The sequence below is a fragment of the Simochromis diagramma genome, unplaced genomic scaffold, assembly GCF_900408965.1.
Source record: "Simochromis diagramma unplaced genomic scaffold, fSimDia1.1 OVJJ01000159.1, whole genome shotgun sequence".
Taxonomy (NCBI): domain Eukaryota; kingdom Metazoa; phylum Chordata; class Actinopteri; order Cichliformes; family Cichlidae; genus Simochromis; species Simochromis diagramma.
Genome location: NW_024387197.1, coordinates 2,734,950 through 2,759,263, shown reverse-complemented (window position 1 = coordinate 2,759,263; position 24,314 = coordinate 2,734,950). Strand labels below are relative to the sequence as shown.

At 41.8% G+C, this 24,314-nt stretch overlaps 1 protein-coding gene across 1 annotated transcript; it reads left to right on the top strand.

Moving 5' to 3' along the window:
* Positions 1–402: 402 nt before the first annotated feature.
* bicdl1 (BICD family like cargo adaptor 1) lies at positions 403–23,883 on the top strand. The gene is given in 11 exon segments (XM_040050194.1): positions 403–1,266; positions 2,120–2,170; positions 2,172–2,336; positions 10,276–10,392; positions 13,589–13,735; positions 14,181–14,360; positions 14,478–14,696; positions 15,834–15,977; positions 16,457–16,587; positions 17,494–17,614; positions 19,874–23,883. Coding segments are annotated over 11 exon segments (1,845 nt in total). The 5' UTR covers positions 403–873; the 3' UTR covers positions 20,051–23,883.
* The last annotated feature ends 431 nt before the right edge of the window (positions 23,884–24,314 follow it).

Genomic DNA, 24,314 nt, shown 5'->3' with positions numbered 1-24,314 from the left:
TCGTGGTTGTAGTTTTTTTTTAACCTTTTCTTTGTTTTTATTTACCTTTTGTTCATTTACATAAATCCATGTTTACCAGCCTATTTATTTGGACCAAGCGCTCAAGTTGAAAGATTCTTTTTTTTTAAAATCGTGAACGCTTAAGTTTAAATTAATCAATGTAAAAAAAAAAAAGTTGTATTTTTTTGTTGTTTTTAAGTGCCCGCTTATGTGTGTAGGTTTTAGGCTCCCGCACTACTGAAGGCAGCACAGTGTTTTCATTTTATCCCTTCACGTGTTCATTTACTGGATGTCACAGATGTGTGTGTGAAGCACCAAAATATGGCGCTATCATTTTCACCCAATCGGCTGCTCGTTTGTAACAGGTTTCAGCTGGCGTCACGGCCGTGGCGGGAACGCGCATTAGGAAAGGAAGGAGGTTGAGAGGCATCGTGATCGCGCTTATCATGTTTGGCTGCTAAGTTCCTCCGGTGTGGAGGCCGATCATTATGGGGGATCCAGGACCCCGAGACGGGATGGACCCTGACCGACCGACGGCTGCGAAGAATTCACTGAGGCGGTTCATACCGGGATAAAAATATTTTGTTGTGAGCAATCATAAACAAGCAGTCAGTGAGCTGCAGAGGAGGCGGTGTTTGCTGGGATTCAATCAGAGCCACCGTTGCGGCTGGTAGGTTAACGAGGAGAGGGGGACGTGAGGAAATTGGGAAGGCAGCACTTTTTAAACACCACGGGATCCGAAGAGCGACGATAATGGATGAATTGTTGATTAGAAGCCGGCCCGGTCAGCCCAACACAGTCGGAGCAGGGTGGGTTCATCCGGTGTGAAATCAGTCGGCTGTAATCTGTTGGCCTCTCCTCCGCCGGGCGGCGATGTCCGCGTTCTGCCTAGACCTGCAGACGTCTGCCGTGGTTTCAGCACCACTGGAGCTGGACAGCGACTGCATGGAGTCCCGGGGTAGCCCCACCGCTCAGGAGCCCGGCGGCTTTCAGGGTCATCCGCTGCGGCACGCCGGTTCCGGAGGCCTCGGGATGGCCTTGGAGGAGGAACTGGCCATGCTTACCGGGGAGCGGGGAGGTGAGGAGCAGCTGTCAGACCCAGACACGCCTGCGGTGGGGCATAACGCAGACTTGCTGTCGCTCTTTCGCCAAAAGGAAAAAGACTTGGTTTTAGCTGCTAAACTCGGCAAAGCGTTGCTGGAGAGAAACCAAGACTTGACCAAGCAATATGAAAAAATGCACAAAGATCTCAACGAGAAATTGGAGGTAATCTAAAGAAAGTACGCCTGACAAGTTTTAATTCAAGTATCGTTTTGGTTTGTGTCAAGTTTAGGCCTTGTTTGGAAACAAACTCAGCAACAAATGCTGCCTGCAGACTTGCAAGTTATGTGCTCCAAGCCTAGTTATAGTATACAGTGTAGATAGGCATGCTGCTCAGTCCAGTCTATGGCTAGAGTGACCAGCACAGCATTCACTATAAACTCATCATGTTTACAATGAAGGCTTCACAGCTGATCTTTTGTTCTTGTTGTTTTCCAAATGTTTCGAACAACCAGGCACATGGGCCGAGAAAAAACAAATCACATGAAAAAACACAGGGACTAATCCTGGCCTAGTGTATCTGCTGTACATCTGTTCATCCCTTTGATCCATATTTATCCTCAGAGAAGCTGAGCCCTAACATCTCCTTATCATTGATGTTGTTTCATTTTTTTTGGCAGTGCTTGATGTTGTTTTGTTTTGAGTCTATGTGATACCTCTTTTTTGTGATTGCTTGATCCTAGGACCATAACAGCTGGCAGCTGCTGGTGGTGCAATGCACATCTGTCCACTGCTAACTGCAGAAAAAAGAAACATCTTATTATCTGAACTGTCACTCCAATAGCTAGGGTCATATCTGTTCAGTGGATTCAACTGGTGTTTCCAGTCTCAACTTTTTTCTGTTTGCTTTTTAACCACCAATACTCTAATGTGTTTGCCCAAGACAGATTTACTTTCTCAGTCCATAGAACCACCAGTATTTGTCATTGTCAAACCCCCAATAGTCTTTTTTGGTACTTGTGTTTAAAGTTAAGGGTTTTAAACATGATGACCTCTTCTTCTTGTCAACATAATGCAGCACCTGGAGCAAGAGAAGCATGAGCTGCGACGGCGTCTGGAAAGCCGGGAAGGGGGAATGGGAAGGCCGGGTGGCCGAGCTGGAGACGGATGTCCAGCAGCTGCAGGGCGAGCTGGAGCGACAGCAAGTCCAGCTGAAAGAAGCTGACAGGGACAAGACCAAGGCCATCAGCGAGCTCTCAGAACAGAACCACAGACTGCTGGAGCAACTCAGTAGGGTGAGGAATGCTTCAGCCTGTGTGCTTGTGTGCATGTTTGTGCTTCAAATGTGTTGCTTCAGGCTCCCTGGGCCACCCTCAAGGAAGATTTAATTAGTCTGGGCTTTGACTCATCAAATCACATGGTCTTAAAGCCGCTGTAAATGCCCTTCCACCCCACCTAGAAACACGACTCACAGAAATGCCAGTATGTGCATCTGTGTATCTGAATAAGTGTTTCTCTCTAGCCTGGCTTCAGGGCCAGTGAGGCCACAACTCAGTTTGCCTGGCTGGTATGACATAAGGTGCTCAGCCAAGTGAGGACTCATCACCCCTCAGGGTGGATCTATCTTTATTCAGCCCATCTCTCTCTGACTTCACCTGAATTATGCTAACTCATCAATATAAAAGTGTAGCTTCCAGGTCTTAAGCGGAATAATTTAGAACGATTGGACTGCACACTTATGCAATAGCACTCTGCATATTGACAGGTAATTTGAGTGCAGTTATTATGACTGGCACAGTAGAAAAGGTCTCATAGCAGATCTCCAGACAGACACATTACAGTAGATGAGCACGCAGATGTATAATATAGCAGCGATCGGGGTCACCATGAAAGCTTCAGGCTCTATCCTTGTTGGATATACTGGAAACACATTAGGGTAAACTGAGTCTGACAGCAGGTGGAGACTGACAGAAGTGAGAATGCTAATGTTTGTAGCCAGAGCTGATTAAGCCTTCCTAAGGAGCTCAGTACAACACCTCAATCTGTTCAATCAACATCAAAACAAGCAGACCGAGTGCACACTTAATTGCTCTATTAGAGTGTCCTTTTATTCACACTGTTCACCTCTGTGATAATTGCACTGCCACTTAATAAACAACGGTTTAATATTATTTATGTTCTGCTTGGTGGTTAAAGGTCATCGTATTTAATAACTGATGTCATAGGAATGCTGTGCTTTCACAGACCAGAATGCTGCTCGTGTTTGTGGCTAGATTTGGTGGCTTGTGGTGTGCCCTGTTCCTTTGCACATGAGATTTGATTGCCCCCTCCCAGAATTGAATTGTCATATCAGTGTAACCATTGGTGGAGATCATGGGGGGACGGTGGAGGCCAGATCCCCCTTTCTTTGTATCGTCTACCTTAATGCATTATCTTAAGTATGATATTTAGCAATGTAACAATATGCCCTGAAGTCCTTTTGTGCTAATTATAGCCGATGAACAACTATATATTCTACATGTTGAAAAAATCGACTCCCCTTCATATGCCTAACAGTGGTTTGGTCCACTTTCTGTCTCCTTTATAACTTCTTTGCTTTTTAAAAGTGACCTTTAAACAAAGGACCTGTGAAGCATCATTCATTTCATACGCTGCATTTCCTAAGATCCAGTACCTCGCTGTTGAATCAGTGTCGCTGCCATCACTTCTTACAGGCCAGCTATGTGTTAGAGTTCATGTTTATGGAGGCTGGAAATCTGTCAAGTGGTATGGTTTTATATTTATTTCAGACAGAATTTTATGATTATTTTTTTTACTCTTGAAACGCCCCTGATCCTGCTCGTCTCGCACGTGAGAGAAACATACAGCACCTGTCAGGCTAGTGTTACAAAATGAAGGCTGTAAACAGAGGCATCATTGTACTGACTGGTGCCATGTAGATTTACAGTGGGTGCTGAAGCTACAATTAAAGGTGCCCCAAGGCCCCTGTACAGAACAACTGACAGGCCTGTACAGGTGCTTCGATAATGCCGTCACTACTGCCTCTGATGACGCTCAGGATTGTGCTTGTTTCCCCTCCTGGGAGAAGATATGATCTGCTCCCAGGCACATGGGAAAGGCCCAGTGCAGTTGATTTTTAACCCACAGTTTCCCCCCTCATCTTCATCAGGTTAAATCGGCCTCCTGAGCTGTTTTGCTCCAACACCACGATCGCATTGCAATCAAAGGGCGGTGCTGGACAAGTCAGTTACTGTGGATTGCAGCAAAAGTAGGCACTTAGAATAATTAAACTGGATTTAATTTCACTGAAATCCTGGCATGGGAAACTTTGAAGATATTCCCAGAAGTGGTCTGTGTTATGTTTTGAGGAGGACAGCAGATCTTGTGGTCTCGGGGAAATTCACGAGAACAAATTGACTGCATCGATCCAGATCTCATGTTTCAGGGTGCTGGGCAGACAGAGGAAGACCTACTGGTTAGTAAAAATAATGAGGTCAGCCACAGTGCTCCCACCATCTCACTTTATTCTTTCTTCTTTGCGTCTTTCTTCTTTTTCTTTCTCTTTCTGTCTGGGCTCATTACTAAGCAATGGCCTGTGACTAAGTAATATTAGCTGTTTACATGTCTGGATGAATGGAGGGAATGTAAGCCTACCCCGAGGAAACTGTGCAGTAGTAAAGCCACAGAAGGCCTTTCATTTTCATCTGACCTGTTTCTTGTAATGGTTAAATTTTCTAGTGAAACAGATTCATAATAAAAGTAGATCTATATGTTGTCCTATTAACTCTGTTAAATAAGTTGGCTAAGTGATAACTAGCTTGTCACTGTTGCGTAAGCCATGCCTCCTAAAAATCACAATGAAGCACGTCTACTAATTGTTTTCAATCACGTTGCTGATTTCTAAAAAAAAAAAAAAAAAAAAGTTGGGATGCTGTGCAATCATCATTCATTTTTAATTGAAGACATGCCAGATGTCGCAACTGAGAAATTAGATTATATTTCAAAATTTTTCACTTCATTCTGACATAACGTTTGAAAATAGTTGGGACAGTGACACATTTCACTGTGTTGCATCACTTGTTTTACTAAGGTACAGTTGGAAAACTGAAAAGTTGGATTTTGGAAACAAATGCAAAAGTCTAGCGTGCAGGTGGGCGGGCACAGCTCACAAACTATTATTTTTGTTTAGTTTTCATTGTGGAGCCATGTGATTGGATGATGTGCACAATGGTTAATGTGTGGATGGCAGATGTCTCTCTAAACCCTGTGTATAATAAACAGCACTTATGGTGTCTTTGCAAACATGCAAGCCACCCGTGACATCGAGCACAGTAACTAATGGACTCTTCTACTGGAATTGATGGTGGGATTTGATCACTGTGCTGGTGACAAGCAAGACAGTTCCTTAATAGGCCTAAATGGGCCTGCGTGTTTTTGGTTTTTTGTAGTGCTTTAAATTGCATTTGTGAGCTGTTACTTTACTTATTGCACTATTTGTTATGATGAGACAGAGTTTTTCCTCAGAAATAACAAACGATAAAGACGAACAGTGTAAAATATACTGTGCAGTATTGTGGTCACTTAATGTCAAAGAGAAAGTTACATGTTACAGCAGGGCTGGTCATCCAGTTCTAAAGGTCTAATAACACACACAGGTTCAGTACATACTTCTTATAAGGAAGCACAGTATGTCTCTTGACTATCAGTAAGCTGCAAACTGTCCTTGTGACTTATCATAGAGCTGAAATTTCCAGTACCATCAGTAGATAGTCAGGTCATGGTATTCCCAAAGCCTCCACCCAAACAGTGAGATCTCACCAAATACCCCCCCCCCCCTCCCGAACAAACAAACAAACAAACAAAAAACAAACAAATAAAAGTCCAAGATATAATATTTTCCTAGTCGTCAATGCACTAAATGCGTTGTGTTATCAAAATGTCTGAGTTTCTATATTTGATAAGCTATATTTGAACTGGCCATTCTTGTTTACATTTTACATAGCCTTGCACCTTTTCTTGCAAAAGTGTTATACATCACTGCACAAACAAGTGGACCAGACACAACGCCACGGAAAATCCAGCCTTGTCTCTAATTTAATCACAGAGATCAAAATCAGACCTGTTTGCCAATAAAGCATAAATATATGGATTTACAAAATGTAGGAGCAACAAAAAAAAGCAATAGAGAAATCATTAGCATTAATTATATTTGCAGGTTTATTTTAGCTTTTATTTCTCTGGTGAATCACATTAAGGTCAATTTGTGAATTGATCTCAGCTTTTTTAGACAGTTATTTTTTTTTAAATGCTAAATATTTCATGATTTATGCTTTTATTTATACATTTGCCCATTAAAAAGTCTGTTTATGTAAAATGGCCAGCTTTTCAGAGGAAGTACAACCTACAGGCAAATACAAGAAAACAGTGTTATGCTCTTTTAACAACACAGGGATCAGCTCTTAACAGGCTCTTTTCATTTGGCTCCAGTGAGATGACCTTGACAACCCAGGGCACTTCATAGGAAGTGATGTAAGTCATGGGGTAAGATACGGTCCTGAAGGGATTAGCTATAATCCAAGCTAATAGCCTTGCTATATGCATTAAGTCAGGAACCAAAACAACTTCAATCCATACTCTACTTAATTAATAACAGCAGCAGGTAACGCTGGTATTTGAGCGAGGAAGATCATAAAAATAGTCCCCTCCTTCATGGTTTTCTTCTGTCTGGCCACTATATTTGTGTGTATGTGTTTTGAATGAGTCCAGATCTGACTATTAATGCTATATGTTATTTCAGTGCACTCAGAGAAAATAGGCTGTCATTGATTCAGGAGGTGTGTGCTTGTTTCCGTGGGTCTGGAGTGTCAGGGCAGCCAATCTCATCGGGCTTAATCTGATCAGAGCGAACAAGCAGGAAAAGGGACCTTTCTGTAATTACATTACCACACAGGCTGGGAGAAAGCAGAGGGTGCCCTGACTCTGCCAAAAAAAAGTGTCACGCTTTATGTTTGGGGTCACTTCTACTTCCCTCAACGTTCAGAGTTTACTTATGAAACATGGACTCACCCATGAATGTTGTGTTTGATTCATTTGAGGCTGTACAGGAGGAGTCAGTGCAATTTTTTTCCTCATCACTTGCTTAAATTTACCTGTCAGGTTAGTTCAAACCTTACATTTATAAACTCCAGCCAGTGCTGCTCATCTGTCCATCCGTTTATGGAGCAGTTGCTGGAGCACCTATAAGATCTGCTGTCGCACTCACGTATTGTCACGTGGGATTTGTTATGCAACTGTTTAAGACGGAGGGTTCCTCCTTCCATGCAAGGAACGGCGCTCTGAGAAAGAGAATGCGGAAAATACCACAAGTACTGAGACCCCAAGTCGCAGCTCCGCCAATCCCACTTCTCTGCGGTTGCTATGACAACCAGAGTGACATGCAAATTGAAACCCTCTGTGTTGTTACCATGGGAATGTGCTCTACAGAATGGTACAAGGATACAGATAGTTTGATGCCAGTTTGTGTCACCCAAGACCCTTGATGCACCTGAATCGGGTCCCGCACAGAAAGCCCCAAACAGGATCAGCAGCAGTGATTCTCCTCCTCTTCCTCCTGCCACCTTTGGAAAAGCGAATGTCACGTATTTACCGGAAGTGATGTCCAGAGTAAAGAGGCTTTACAGTAACACGTCTCTCTGTTCAGCCCTACTTTGGTGCCCTGGATTCAGTCGCAGCAGTCTGATTTCTTTTCCCCCCAGTTTGTCCTGACATGTTGATAATACTTGATCTGGAATCTGAGGAGTTTATGCACAGATTAAGTGACTATTTGGAACTTCACGGTCGATTCTGCGGTTTGCCCAAAACGATTTCAATCTGTCAGCTTGTTGGGCCAGTGGGTCAGATGTCACATTGGCCTGCTTGTCACACTGGCTCCTGCTACCTGCCCCTGTTTTCCACTCAAAGGCAACGGCACTATGTAGTGTTCATCCAGATAAGTACATCTGGGCTTTTTGACTGAACTAATCAGATCAGACTGTCAAGTATTTGTATGTTTTCCTTTTTCCCAGCAAGTTTTTTGGAATGACATATCCCATACCTGCATTTACATTGTTTGAAAAAGGTGTCCTTTTGTGTTATTTCAGAAAACATGACTGTAGTTTGTCAACAGGTTTACAAAGAGTCAACTACATTGACTACCCAACCAACAAACACTTGTTGAATAAAATGTTAAAAGGACAATTATTACAGTCTAATTAATGACAAACTATGACAAAAAATTCTCTAGTTGAAAGAACGTGTAGATTAGAGGTATCACACATAAGGAAACACACACACACCTGAGCAGCCCTGAAATATGAATGAAACCACTCAGTTCAGGAAAGAGAAACAAGTGTTACGAGGGGGAAAAACTCCATGGAAATCACATTTAGCCGACAAAACATCCATGAATCTTTGGTGTTTGGGATATAACTTGGAGTTTTTTATCCCTCTGCTTTCCCAAGTTATATACATCCACCGTTGGTTCTTGTAAAAAGTAAAAAGAAGGTTTTCCACACCATATTTTTTCGATTCATAAAAGCTCATTCGGCTCCTTTATTACAGCATGGCACACAAAGCATGCTTGTTTTCAATTCTGTGTTTAAGTACCAGGTGCAAAGCTGACACATGAATAATTAGACCTATAAAAACTAAAGTTATTGCTTAGCCATCACTTAGTCATCACTGCTCTGCCACGTAGTTCATGCGATTGGTTCAGTTTATCTACTTGTTGGTAGGATTACTCAAAAAGTTAAGAGATTGTGCTTGTTCAGCTTAGAAGTGATTAAACTTTTAGAGTTAGTCGGGACCTGAATCTTGTTTGCAAATATATCACAAACTTATCTGGATCCAGAGATTATTCTAGACCATCAATACCACAATGTTTTCTGAAGGAAAGCTTAACTTTCACTTTTCAACTTATTTTTACTTTTTGCCCTTCTGATGTAAACATTATTGACTTGTTCTAAAAGAATAACATATAGCAACCCCCGTTTTCATTATTTAATCCAGGTCATATGCATGCAGGGCAGGATTTGATTGTCCATGAGGCGCTAAGTTCTGTAAATCAGGATTTTTTTTTTTTTAGCGCTGTGTGCTTTTGGAATTCATGATGGATTGAAGTGGATGATAAACTGATTTATTTAAAGGTAAATAGGCCTTTGCAGGTAAGCAGTAGAAACATGAGTAGTCATGGTGCTTACACTGTGTTGTTAGGTGCTGTTCAGAGTGGAGCCCCAGAAATGGTCATAATGGCAGCCTGTCCTTAGAGACTCCCCAAAGAACACTGACACCACAAACAGTGCTGCTTTACAAACAGAAGTGAACTAAAATGGCCTGATGCATGTACAGCCCAGCTGTTGAGCCCTTTCATCTCTCTGTGAGCGCCTCAAAAAGCTGCAGCAGCGTGTAGTGCCATCTAGAGGCTTTTATTGATATCGATGCAATAAGTCATCCTCACTTTCATTCAACACTCGGTGATTAAAAGACAACAAAAATAAGGAAATATAAACTGACTTCCTGCTTCTAGTTTTTTTTTTTTTTTTGTTAGTCCATTTACTCAATTTTCAGTATCTCCTGAGAGAGATAAAGTATGCTTTTTAGGATTTTGCTGTTGCCATGGCAGTGATGATAATGCAAAATGTAGCTTCCTGAGTGCAGCTTTATGCTAATGATGCACAGCCTGGCTCTGTGTGGTCTGATCCCACCTGTCCAATAAGCTCTAGTGATGCACTAAGGCTGCTGCTGCTGCTTCACTGGATTGCACAAATAGCGAGCAGATCATTTCTGTTGTTTGAGGCTTTTAGCAAGGGCCATGACTTGTGGGTGAATTTGTGCTTTTAGAGAACCAGCTATTAAATGCACCATTTACCAAAACAGACTGGGGAGGGCTGATTTACAGCACGTCAGTGTCACTAACACAGTGTGAGTGCAATCTGAACAGCAATGTGTTTGAGTGTCTGCATGTGTTAGCCTCCAATGAGTCACCATGGGGGAGAAAAGACAAAAGAGTTGCAGTGCCAGTATTCTAATTTAAGTTATCAAGTTCTGCAATACGTTAACATTGATTTTTAATGCCAGTATTACCACGAACAACGCTTACATGAGCAACATTTTACAGTGCTAAATTGTATTCTTTCAAACTAAAAGCAAGCCTCTTTTAAGCTCAGTTTCTGTCCTTCCCTTTCTGTCTTTGTCCAGGCTGCAGAGGTGGAGAGGCAGCTGTCCACTCAGGTCCATTCATTACGGGATGACTTCAGGGAGAAGAGTGTGTCCACACGCCAGCACATGACACGACTAGAGACTCTACAGGCTGAGGTCAGCCTTGTGTGCATCCTGTCTACTGTATACATAACTTCATAACAAGTACAGTTGATTGAACATGCACAAAGTGAGAAAACTCCCCCTAAAGCTGACTAGAACTTCTAACAGGAACATTTATTTTAGGTACTTAAGAGTTAAAAAATCATGGTGCCTAGTAGAAGCAATTTAAGTCATTTCTAAGAACTGTAGGGTGGCGTCAGAACTCAAGGGAAGTTAAAGCAAGACTGTACAATTTTTTGAATAAGCTGGTCTGTTCAGATACTTCATTTTGTCCACAACCATGTAGTACACTGTTTTTGACAGGCCCAAGTCAAGTAAGGCAAGTTATACACCTACCAGAAATGTTGGATTTTGCATTTACATTTAAAACGCGTTATGCCAGTCACCACTTATCTAAAAATTTTTATACTGAAGATGGCGCTTTAATACGCACCAGCGCCAAACTATGCCACATGCATGTCACATTAACATCAGTGGTTGATTTAAAAAGGAAAGAAAATCTGCATGGCTAGGCTAAGATTGCTAATCTAGACAGCTAAACTAAAATAGCTAATCTAGCTAAAATAGCTAAATAGCTAGTGTGGACATTGCCCTTGGATGCTGACGATATTCTGCTGGCTGGAAACTATCACAAATATACATGCAGCTATTTAAATATTTCATATTTTCACTATTTCTTTACTTACAGTGCACTGCATGAAGTCATTCTTGTCAGAGATACACTCACAGGGCACTTCATTAGGTACAACTTGCTAGTTCCCTTTTGATTCAGAGCTGCTTCAGTTCTTTGTGGCACAGATTCAAAATGATGCTGGGACCATTCCTCAGAGAATTTGGTCCATATTGACATCATAGCGTCACGCAGTTGCAGCAGGTTTCTCAACTGCACGTTCATAATGAAAATCCTGTTCCACTGCAACCCCAATTTACTCTATTGGATTGTGATTTGGTGACAGCAAAGGTCATTTAAGTACAGCCAACCAGTTTGAGATAATTTGAGTTTTGTGACATACTCTGACCTTTAATGGATGGACGTGGTCAGGAACAATACTCAAGTAGGCTTTGGCATATAATTAATACTCCATTTGTAATAGGAGTAATTCATAAAAGAGGCTAAAATGTGCCAAGAAAATATCCCCACACCATTAAACCACCAATACCAGCTTGACCTGCTGATTCATGACAGGATGGATCCATACCTTCATGTTATTTACTCTAAATTCCAACCCTACCATCCGAACGTTGCAGCAGAAATCAGGACTCATCAGACAACAGTTTTCCAGTCTTGTCCAATTTTGGTGAGCCAGTGTGAATTGTAGCCTCACTTTCCTATTTTTAGTTAACAAAAGAGATACCTGGTGTGGTCTTCTGTTGCTGTAACTCATCTGCTTCAAGGTTTGACAAGCTGTAAGTCAGCGATGCTCTCATCCTTCCCTTAGCCTCAGCCTAAAGCAGCTTTCCACTGACATGGGATATCAGCAAGAAATTGCTCATTTATTGGGATTTTCCCAGTAGGGTTTTTGAAATATTTAGACCATGTAGACCAGGGAGTGTATATAAGAAAACAGCCTCTAAAGTGAAACCACTGCGTGTCTCACCTGAGGCTTTACCTAGGGCTTTGTTATGAGTTACAGCACAGTCTATGGTCCATCTTTTATTTAGTTAGTATAGCGAGTTCAAACATTTAAGTGGGAGACTCGAGATGCATCATTAGTTTTAATTGTAATCGATCGCGAGGTAGGTAAGTATAAATGTTGCTGTTTATCTGACATCCGGTCCCCTCACTTTGCTTGCCTAATGATGATGACTTTAAAGAGTCAGTATGCCATTATCTTGCAATTACCACCTGTAGCCACAGTGTCCACTTGTTCAATAAAAGTCACAGTCATGCTTTAAAGTCTCCACTAATGATAAAAAGAAAAAGAAAAGTCTTTCTTCCCTTAATAAATTATTTTTTTCTCAGGGGATGATCATCACTTTGAACTCGAGGCACTTGTGTGATTTCTTTCCTTTCTTCTTTATCTTTTTCGCCTTTCTCACCATTTCCCATTCCCCTCACCCTCCTTCCTTCTTGGTTGGAGCAGCAAGGGCTAGAAGTGAGTGGTTCCCCTGCACCGTCTCTCAGCCTGACTGCATGCTGCATGTGACACACTGTAAAACAGCAGGAACAGCGAAGGCGCTGATATTTGTTTTGATTTTTGCAATTGCCTGTCATGTGTCTTGATGATGGGGCAAAGTGCTGACTCTTTTCACCTTTATAGTATGTAATATGTTATGTGCGCAGCATTTTTGCCGATCCCTGTTTCCGAGGCCAAGCTTGGATACTTTTTTTTTTGTTTTTATCAGAGCATGAGCTGTGTTGTGATGTCAGTTGTGCCATATGTGAATGGATATGTCCTCTACGTCAGTGCTGTAAGAGTTCAGGTTGTTCCGCAGCTTCTCTTCAAAGCCAGGGAGAAAACACCCAGACTGCAGAGCTTGTGCTATAATTGGGAGAAAAGGCTCCTGCTCTATATTTAGAGATACTGCAATGTCTGGGTGCTCCCCCTATTCCAATGCTTTGCCTTTATATGACATGTTCTTGATGACTAATGGCTTTTTGGCCTGTTAGGGTGAAAGCAGAGACTATCGCAGAACCCAAAATATCCAGAACCTGATCACGTAGATGCACATGTGCCAGTAAAAACAACTGTTCTGCATGAAAGCTCCCTGTGCTGCGAAGTAGGTTATCAGATGTAGGTCAGAAGCAGGAGGGATAAAAATGAGCAGAGCTGATGTTTGTTTAATGGGCAAAGCTGCTCAGGCAGCTGCAAGGGAAGACAATTCACGAAGTCTATCTTGTGTCTTCAATATAAGGCCATTACACAGGCACGGTAAGCAGTACACTGCTATGAAACTTTGTGTAGATGCTAAAGCATCACCAAAACATTCCTGAAGACGAGGGTGGCGACCAATGCAGACACCCGTGCTAGGCAACGAACATTCTTTAGGCCAGTGGGAGTGCTTTTAATCTTGTGTAAGAGCCCAGCTTCCCTCACAGGCAGGGAAAAAACAATATGCAGCCTTTAATCAGGTCCATAGCTGCCCATTTGTTTGCGATCGACCAGGAAATCTGAGCAATCCTTGGATTCTAAATGTAACGCCTGCTTCCCACAGCGCAGGGTCTAACTGTCACTGTTTGAAATGCTAGATTAAGATGCTGTCAGAACGGAAGACGGAGTCGGAGCACCGAGTGCACGCCATGCTCGAGGAGAACGAGTTGCTGCAGAATACTGTGGATGAGCTCCGGGAGAGGACGCTGGTGCTGGAGAAGCAGTGTCACGAGAAGGACCTCCAGGTACGGACACATAAATAAAGCTTCGGGGAATAATTGCTACCTTAGTAGATAGTGTACATTATTCCTATTATTATTATTACAAATGATTAGAGTGGTTTTAGATTATTTTGCTTTACCTTATTTTCTTTCATATCTAGCTATTACAGTAGTGGTATAGTATATACACTATTACATCAGTGTATAAACAAGTAATCCCTGTGAGTTTTTATGTGCATAGCCAACCCGAAAAAAGTTACTTAAAAGAAGGAGAAAGGGAGGTAAAACTTGTTTCAGACAGTGGAGGAGCTGATGAACTCCACTAAGGTTCAGTATTGCATAAATAACAATGATTTTGAACTATCTATCATCCAGAGCTACTCTAATATAGCCCAAGTATAAACATATAGAGTTGGAAATGAGATGAATGCCACTGTTAAGTCTTAGTTAACTCCTTTCTCGTGTCCAGTTGCGGCAGAGCCAGCTGGAGCTGCTGGAGGTTCAGGTGTCCCACAGGCAGCTGGCCGCTAGGTTGGAGGAGCTGACGGAGGAGCACAGCCTCCAAACTCTGACCCCCCATCCTTCCAGCCTGCTGTGTGAGATAGAGCAAAGTATGGAGCAGGAGGAGCAGGAGCAGGAGAGGGAGCAGGTAGCGATGTTTATGACTGCCTGATCGTATCCACAGTCAGTTTGTTTAAACTCGCTGTGAGCATCAGGAGTGTTGGTGACTAATAATCTAAACTATCTTGTCTTGTTGATCAATCAGCTACGTCTTCAGCTATGGGAGGCCTACTGTGAAGTTCGCTCACTTTGCTCTCATCTGCGGGGAAACGATGTCACGGATTCAGCGCTGTCCACTGACTCCTCCATGGACGAGTCCTCTGAGACTTCCTCAGCCAAGGATGTGCCTACTGGGAGCCTCCACACCAGCTTGCTAGAGCTACGGAGGCTCACTCAGAATCTGCTGGATGGCAATGAGTCTACGGTAATGAGCAACACGCTGGCAGTCAGCATTGTTGCTGTTAGACTAATATTAGGTGTTACCTGAAAAAGCGAGATAATGACTAATTTTGGACTACTAGTAATTTTTGGCGATTGAATTATTTCAAAAGAAGAACTATTTATGTAGTACTGTACACAGCAATACAGCATCTTACTTTCTGTGTGACAAAAGTCTTGAGCCACTGCTTGTTCTCATCAATAGTTCTCCAGGCTTTTCAGAGGAATACTTCTTTTGTTTGCTAAGCCACCTAACACTGACCTGTGAATCATTCAAGCATAAGAAAGGTACACAAGGAAGGAACAACAGACAAAGAAATCCATTTTAAATTTTATCTTTAGACCCTTTGGTGCTAGCAGTCTGTCACAGAAACATTTGTTATAACTATTAGATGAAACTTGGCACTTGGTGTGCAGTGTGTCCTAAACAAATCTGAGGAAACTGGATAAGTGGAAGTGGTGGGCCTAAGCCAGCTGTGTCCAACTCCAGGCCTCAAGGGCCGGTGTCCTGCAGGTTTTAGATAGCACCCTGGGTCAACACACCTGAATCAAATGATTAGTTCATTACCAGGAGAACTTCAAAACATGTTGAGGAGGTAATTTAGCCATTTAAATCAGCTGTGTTGGATCAAGGACACATCTAAAACCTGCAGGACACCGGGCCTTGAGGCCTGGATTTGGACACCCCTGGCCTAAGCTATCTGCAGAAGTTGGGCAGTATCCCAGAGTCACATCCTTCAGAAACAGGAAAGACCTGACACAGGACCTGAGAAGCCCCATCAGAAATGGTCTCAGTTGAAGGGTAGCTGTCAGGAAGCCATACTTAGGGACGGGAAACAGTCTTATGGAGTCATGAATCTAAATTTGAAGTATTTGGTTCAAATTATCATCACTATGTATGGAGGAGGCCAGGAGACAGGTACACTGAATGTCTACAGACTTTCCCAATACTCTATTTTTATGTTAAACAGGCAATGCTCACCTCACTTTGTCTTTACAATATGTAATGCCAATTTTTAGCATTAAAGAAATCATCGTCACTTTACACATGAGTTCCTTTCTCATAAAGCCGATACTGTCCACGGTAAGTCTTTGTTGTAACGTGTGTGCTTTGTGTGCAAAGGGTTCACGGCGTAGTGATGAGGAGGCTCTGGAGGAGCAGGTGAGGAAACTGGGAGAAGAGTTGCGGGAAGTCAGAGAGCTGTATGAGACGGAGCAGGACAAAACACGCGGCAATGAAGAGGAGCTGCTGCAGCTGCACAACCAGGTAAAACAACCATGTGTGTGCATCATGTATGTGCATGTCAGTCAGAGATTTAGATAATAAATGTAGCTGAAGTCAAGATCCTTTCCTGTCTTTCTGGGGTAATAACGCTGCATTAAGGAGTTTCTCATGTCTAACAAGAACACTGTGATGACGTAGTGCAGCAGATGTAGTCCTCACCCTGTCGCGCATCAGTTTGAATTTGATGCATGCTTTTTCTAATGTGGGACATTGCTTCAACCTTGTTCAACCTTCTCTCTGCCAGGACAGCTCACGCTCTCCTGTGGGTTTAAAATGCCATCTTGCGTGATTTAAATGACACAAGCTGCTCACGCACTCCATCTTCTGCCGAACTAGGTCAAACAAATATCTCGCCCATGAGCACCATGTTGTCTAACTTTGCCATTAAACTGTGCACCCTGAATACATGGCCTCAATCTCACAGGGATGTTTCATTCGCATTCACTCTGCATGATCCACAGGTGGCGCTGCTCTCTGTAGAGATGCACTCTCTCCGAGAAGAGAACGAGCGAATGAGGACAATGGCTGATGTTCGAGAACCCAGCGAGCAGCTCCAGAGTGCGATCAGAGACCGAGACGATGCCATAGCTAAGTAAGACTGTGCGATTTCACAACTAGCTTAGTCCTTTATCACTACTTCAACAGGTGTTTGCACGGGTTTAGTACGTTCATTTTGCTGTTGAAAAGATTACAAGTTTTATCTTTTTACTGTATTTACATTAAATGTATGCCTCAGTTCATCAAACAGTGTGTCAGCGCTTGAATTTTTTTCAAGTTATAATATAATGAAATATTTTCAGCCATCATTTCAGATTTTAATTATATGTTTGATAACTGAATTATCAAGTCTGTTAATCCCTAACCCTAAACCTTATTATTCTAGAGTCTAAATAGATGGAAAAAACAGTTCTAGAGTAGCTGTCCCCAACCCCCGGGCCACGGATCGGTACCGGTCCATGAGTCGTTTGGTACCGGGCCGCGAGAGTTGAGGCTCAGGTGTGAAATTTATGGTTTTCAGGGTTTTTAATCTTTTTTTTTTTTTAATCGTTAACTCAGTTTTCCTGGGTCTTTTCCATGTATTATAAATAAATCTTCTTTTTTTTTTTTGATACCTACCGGTGCCGTGTTTTTTTTTGTTTTTTTTTCCACGACACCTTAAAGGCAGGTCTGTGAAAATATTCTTGGGCATAAACCGGCCCGTGGCGCAAAAAACGTTGGGGACCGCTGTTCTAGACCATAATGTCATGATCTAGAACTGTGACATACATGCTGACAAAGTGCTCTTATCCATCTAAAATCTGCTGCTTGTGCAAGTACAAATTGATACAGCATATATTCAACATAACTGTGAGGTTTGCTGCAAGAAGTCAACTTATTCTGTCACTGAGTAATGACTGATTTGTGTGGCAAAGTGCCAGAGCTGACTTTGTGCGTGGCCTTCATTCATATTGTTGTGTGTGTGTGTCTGTGTGTGTCTGTCTGTGTGTGTGTCTTGCAGGAAGAAAGCGGTAGAAATGGAGCTGGCCAAATGTAAAATAGACATCATGTCTCTGAACAGCCAGCTGTTGGACGCCATCCAGCAGAAGCTCAATTTGTCGCAGCAGCTGGAGGCTTGGCAGGTGGGTCAAAGGCTATATTCAGCATTTATTATTTTTTTTGGAACAGCTCATTTTAAAAACATAAGTTACGTAAATGCCAACGCAATAAAAGATGAAGTGCGACTAAATTAGGTTTGGACAACTTTATATACACATGAATAAAATGCATCTAGCTGCTAGAACAGTTTGTCCACCCCCCCTTCGCTGTAGCTTGTGTCAGTCTGTTACCTTAAAGCCACTCACAGCATCTGTGTATTCAAACTGAGCTACTCACTTTACTGCGGAGGGAGAGTGTCAGTTTCTCGTCTGTGATGGACAAAAGTAAAGGAACATTACAGTGCTGTGTCAAAGTCTTGAGCCAATATTTATTTATTTTTTGCTTCTAAGGAGCCAGAATTTCTGGTAATTTTTTAAAGTGGTCTCAAGGAAAAGTTCTCCAGGATTTTTGAGTCTTTTAAAGGTTTTAACACTGAGCCATGAAACAGTCAAGCATTAAAAAAAAGCACCTAACTCAAGGGAGGAACCAGTGATATCTTCAAATAACAGACAACCTGGTGAAGACTGAATTTTAAATGTTATCTTTAGGAACTTTGCAACTTGCAGTCTGTTGCAACCCTCCTTTAAACTTCAGGCTATCAGAAAGTGTCTGAAAGTCATGTCCTTAAGATATCAGAAAAACATCCAGCAAAGACCTGACACAGGACCTGAGGGATCCGGCATCTGGCCCTTCAGTTGAGTCATCTACTGTTTGATGAAGTGTTGTACGGGTGGAGGGTGGCTGTCAAGAAGCCATTCTTACAGAAGGGAAACAGGGAGAAAAGACTCTGGTAAATTACACAAGAACTGGACTGAAAATAAGTGGAAACAGGTCTTATTGAGTGATGAATCCAAATTTGAAATTTTTGGTCCAATTCATTATCAATAGACAACTTAAAGAAATTGGAAGATTTAGATTTTGTGTGACATTTTGAACAGTTCAAGTTGTGTTGAAGAATAAAGTCAGTGATAACAAATATTGACTTTCAAGATTGTGTTTCAATAAATTTCTACCCCCACCCACAAGGGGTGACTCAACACTTTTACACAGTACTGTATTAGACTTTTTGCTTGAACATATTGTGTGTGTGTGTGTGTGTGTGTGTGTGTGTGTGTGTGTGTTCCCTCCCCATCCCCTTTATCTGTAACAAGCTGCTCTTTCCTCTCTTTCCTCCCTACCCACAGTTTGCCTCCTCAGGGCTCTTTACTGTTTGGCTCTTGTGGTTTCTGATCTAGTGGCCTTTCTCAGCTTCTGTACCACCCCTTCTCCCCTGTGGTACCCAACCCCCCTCCTGCCTTAGAGGTGAGCCCGGGCAGTGCCATCTCGCCATTTTACCTCGCACCAACTAAACCAGCCACCGCTGAGCCATTCCATGCCAAGAGAAATGCCCATTTCAGCTCTTTTTCCCTCCCCATCTGAAACCATTAGCCAGCACAGAGAACCATCTAAACCCACCACCTCCTCTCTTACCACCTGTTTGTGTCCTCTCTGCTTTCACTTGCATATGCCGGTCCACTGGTCAGCTTACCTGTTGAGAGAACACCCCTTTCAGAAGTGCAGATCACTTCATCAATTCACATATTTGAATTGTGTATGGTTATATTTATGCTACTGTATGTCGGTGACATTAGGGGATAAATTAAATTATGGTTGTTTTTTTTTCCAGGTACCGAGTGTAAGTCTCAGTCTGACATCACAATTGGTTCCCACTTTATTAAACAGCTTGTTAGTGCCCTCTGGTGGCTTTATACCTCAACAACAACAACCAAGAATGAATCTGACATCAGATTCAAAGTGTTTGGTGCGGTTCAGAACAGTGGACTCTTACACAATGTGCCAAAATTATGCTTGTTTTATTCTTCTTTTTTTTTTCAATCCTTTACTTTGTTTAGTGAATTACTGAATAATTTTAAATTCCCATGCCTCTCAAAAATGATTTAAATAATGTATTCTGAGGGGAAACTATAATAATACAATAGAATAATCCTTTAATTGTCCCACAAGGGGAACTTTGGTTGTATCAGCAGCAAAACAAAAAACACATATACAAAAAAGAACAGGACACAGAACAGAAAAATCTACCACAGGTGAAAGGTAATGGTGGTGTTTCTATAATTACTATCCAACAGGTAACTTGTTCAGTGGGTCCAATGTTTCCAGAAGTGCTTGTAACATCTCACCGCACGCCCTCTCCGCATGACCTTTCCTTCTTGTCATTCACTCATTTACCTTTCTGCTTTTAGGATGATATGCACAGAGTGATTGACCAGCAGCTGATGGACAAGCACCAGGACGAGTGGCGCGCAGCCCCTACATCTCTGTCGGGGTCGTCCGTAACCCACAGGGGTCAGTCCTCAAGAAGAGCTCAGCGTATCTCCGACCGGGACAAGAGACTTTTCTCTTTTTTCAAAAAGAACTGAACCCTATCATGCTGGCCCTGAGCACAGCCGACAGCCGCAGACGGACGAGGTGCAGGACAAGGAGGGTAGTGACATCACAATACAGGGGGTAAAAACACAGCCAAAGACAGGCAGTGGCACATGCACACTGAGGTTTTTTTTTTTTATTTGGGGGGGGGTGTCATTTTGCACTTTATCTGTCCCATTATTATTCCCCTAGTGATTAATTGGTGACTGCTGACAGTGAGTGAAATGTTGAGAACTTCCCCAGAGGCTTTGGCTTAAGGCCCCTCAAATAGAAAGCTATTGATCTTACAGAGCATGAACAGGGTCATGAAATGTACCTCCAGTAGGGGAGGTTTCCTTGTAGTGCCTAAAACTATCTCTACTACCCCACTGCCAACTCTGTAGAGAAAGAAGACTATTTATTAACTCTTACTGTATGCATCCCAGTTAGCAGGCCAAGGAGTCTGGGGAAAGACGGGCAGATACGTGGGACCAAGCAGGATCACGAAGAAAAGATGAGGATAGTTGGAGAAAGCTATAAGTCTATAATACTATAAGACATGACAGAATATGATTGCTATCCTCTAGGTACAGAGCAACAATGCTCCAGTCAGCCCATGTGATCTCTCAGGTTTATTCATTTGTTCAGGGGAACATGAGGCTTGATGTATCAGGAATATAGAGTGTTGTTTACTTGGCTTAAGTGAGTGGGGGGGAGCCCCATCATTTATAGCCCCACATCCAAACACTCAGAGTAAGAAAAGATATCTCTACAGGGGTATCACAAATATATACATACACTATTAAAGCTGCACTAAGCAATATTTTTATAGAAACAAATAGCTTAACGTTTGTTTGCTTTTTCTCATTAAATCCACATCACTATCTTTGTTCCATTATTTTGATTCTAACTTTTTTGGCCCTGAAATTTATTTGGCACAAAGAAACGTATTTTTAAAACGACTGCTAATGCTACAGCCCATTGCCCAATGGATCAGTGAACCATAGACTTTATAGAAAATTCTGGACTCTATAGTTTTGAAACTTTAATTTAAGCATTTTGGCCACTGCATGTTGTGTTTTTGGAGCCAGAGCTTGGATCAGAGGCTGGAGTGCTAAGTCATGCTAGCACTAATTAGCAAACTGCATCGATAAGCTAATTAGTGCTAAGGAGCATTAAGAACATACCAGAAATTCATTAACCAAAACTCCAGCAGATGTTCTGTATGGCACAGCTGCCGTATATATTTTCAGAAGATTCTACTTAAAAAAGTTCAAAAAGAAAAGAAACCACATATATGGTGTTTAGCTCAATTTAGCAGAGGTGAAGCCTAGTAGCTATACAGCTTCTAGCTAGCTGTTAGCACACCTGCTAGTCAAAAAGTCTACACCCAAGTTTTTAGCCTTGGGTTTATACCCTAATGGAAGAGTTAATTATAAGGCTGTAAACATGGATTTTAACATCCATGTTAACATGAGACTTTAGGGGAATCACTCACTTTTGGAGCCATCATTAAGTGACTGCTGCAGGTAGTTTTTGGAACTGCTTTTTCAGCTCTGGGGATGTGGTCATGTTGCCAAACAATTTTAATAAAATGTGACATTATGTGTTTTTGAAGTATTTGCAGATAGTTCCATTTGCAACAGTTGGTTTAGTTTTAAAGAAATTATTTTTCCATTGAAAGCAGGAGAAGAAACTCAAATCCTAAGTTTTTTTTTTGTATAATGCAACCAACACTCTCCGACACCTCTCCAGCCTACCTTTTACCTGTTGTACTTTACAACACTTTTTTCGGGTTAGTGTAATTTCCTAGCTTCCTAACCCAAAAAGAAAAGGATCATAATATTTGTATTATATTAAGAGAATATCTGAATTGCGTGAATGTGTAATGATCTGTGTTATGAACACAGTCAGGCCTCCATGTTCACCTCTGACACCTGAATAAACCTTTGGGTAGCTCAAGTAATTTACAAAGTCTGTCCAGCTGTTATTTTTCTACATTTAATGTTATATTTAAGATTTAAAAATGTATAATTTTTTTTAAATGATAATCTACTGTTGAATGTTGTCCCCATGATGTCAATCATCTTCCTAGTTGACCAAAATTTCCAATATGTTTACATCAGCTTGAGAAGAAGGCAGAACTGCTGTATGTAGAGTGCTCATCAGCTCTCCGTGTCAACGTGTTGAATTTCGCATTGTTAAAAGGCATGTCAGTGTACAGTAACTCCACAAAACGTCCTCCACAGTGGTCAGCATTTGCTGCTTTGCTTTGCGTTTACCACTATCAGAGAAGTTCTACCTCCATTCTCATTGCTTCAGTACTTCACGGGCACTTTGATTTCTCGGCCGCGGGCTTCCGTTCTTTCCATAGGTGACGTCTGTCGTCGAAAAGCAGGCGTTGACCTGAAAATGCATGGACGACTCCCAGTGTGGTGCAGCGATGTCTCTCATGTATGTCTGTGTTTGAACTCACGTCTAACGCAGCTGCGCAAACCTATGCAGATGTCTTTGTGTTGTCTCAGCTGGTTGTAGGGGGAGGATCAACCCAAAGAGTGATTTTTATATATATAAAAATGGAATAGGTTTGGATGAAATTGATATATTTATATGACAAAAAATGTGTACCTTTTGAATGAAAGTCTTTTTGTAGACAGAAGAACACCTGTATAATGTTGTTTGTAGACTGTATTTTATTTTCTTCTGTTTTTGTTGTTCTGGTGTGGCATGCAGTTGAGATTATAGTCCCAGTCAAGTCAATCCCAGGAGATCAAACAACCTAAACTTTGCATCATATCTACAGTAAACCCTTAAAAACATCACCTCACCTCAGTTTATCTGACACGTTCTCATACAACTTTTTGACAAGGCATCCCATATAAATAGTTCATAAAATATCAGGAGTAGTTTAACCACCACTAAATTGCTTACTAATGCTTTAGGGATTAGTTATGAGCATTGGTTGAGATTTTAAGTTTGATTGAGAAATATTAAACTGCTAATACCAACTTCCTGTTGGTAGCTCTTTGTTTAGATGTGACTATGTGTCTGAGTGCAAATATGACATTTATGACATATTCCTTTAGAAGTCCTGTGTAAATGAATCAACAGGCCACTTGCTCATAACACAGAAATAGGTGACTTATTTTAAAGATCCCAATAAGAGTCTGCATAAGGTATTACCAATAATCAGTGATAGTTTTTTGACCTTTAATGCAGCTTTTGAAAAATCCCTCCATTTAGGGGTGTCTTATCACAAAGTTCTTTCCTGCTGTGTTTGATGTGTTGTGATCAGAAACGTGTTCCCCCTTCTGGCAGAAATAAGCAGGAAGTGTGATGGCATATGGATTTAAAAACTGGACCTTCAGATTTGTGACTGGATGACCGGTGTGAGAAAGCTGTGACTCAACACCAGTGGCTCCTGCCCATCACCAGACTTCAGTTTGTTTGTTTTTTCATGTAGAGAAATCATACTGTGTACCATATTCAGTTCTGTCAGCATCGTGTTCTTTTCCTCGGTCGACTGTATCCGCTCCTTCATTTTCTGACTGAAAGCATTTTTAAAACTCTGTGTGCTGTGTCTCTGTGGTAAACATCACGCTGCTGCCACCGTGGATCGAGTGTGTGTCCAGGGGCAGACAGACATGCCATTGAATGTTTGCTTGTGTCTCCTTGGGCGGATGTTGTTTAGGAATTTAGAGCTTTCGTTGGGCCCATTGTGCTCCATGTGAGTGCTTCCATTCACCCATGACTAACGGCACTGTTTCAGTTAGAAAATGCTTCAAACTATTCAAAATATTAATCATGCAATTTTCTTAAGACTTTTTTTTGGTTTGTTTTTGTACGAATAAATACTTTACAATCAACTTGTCTCTTCTGACTTGGATTTGAAAACTGGGACACTTTCTGTCTGTGGTTCTCAGAGCCACACATATTTTAAGCAGGAAAAAGCAGTTTTACAAAAGTTGTATTTTATATATGGCCCAGGAATCCAGGAAGTGACACATCCATGTCATGTTTGGGATCTGATGTGATTCGCAAACAGATGAATCAGATGAATTTCATTCGAGCTTAGATAATGCATTAACTTCATCAAGTCTTCATTTGTCATATTCTTTAGTTTATGACCAAAAACCTACAAAGGTAATAACACTGCCATTGCTCAGACAACTTTAGCACTGGACTCCCAGCCAACCAACCAACAAAGCAAACTGGTACTTATTTAGCACTACGGGTTCAGCCCAGGAATCGTTAGCATGCAAATGTGATAAGCAGGGA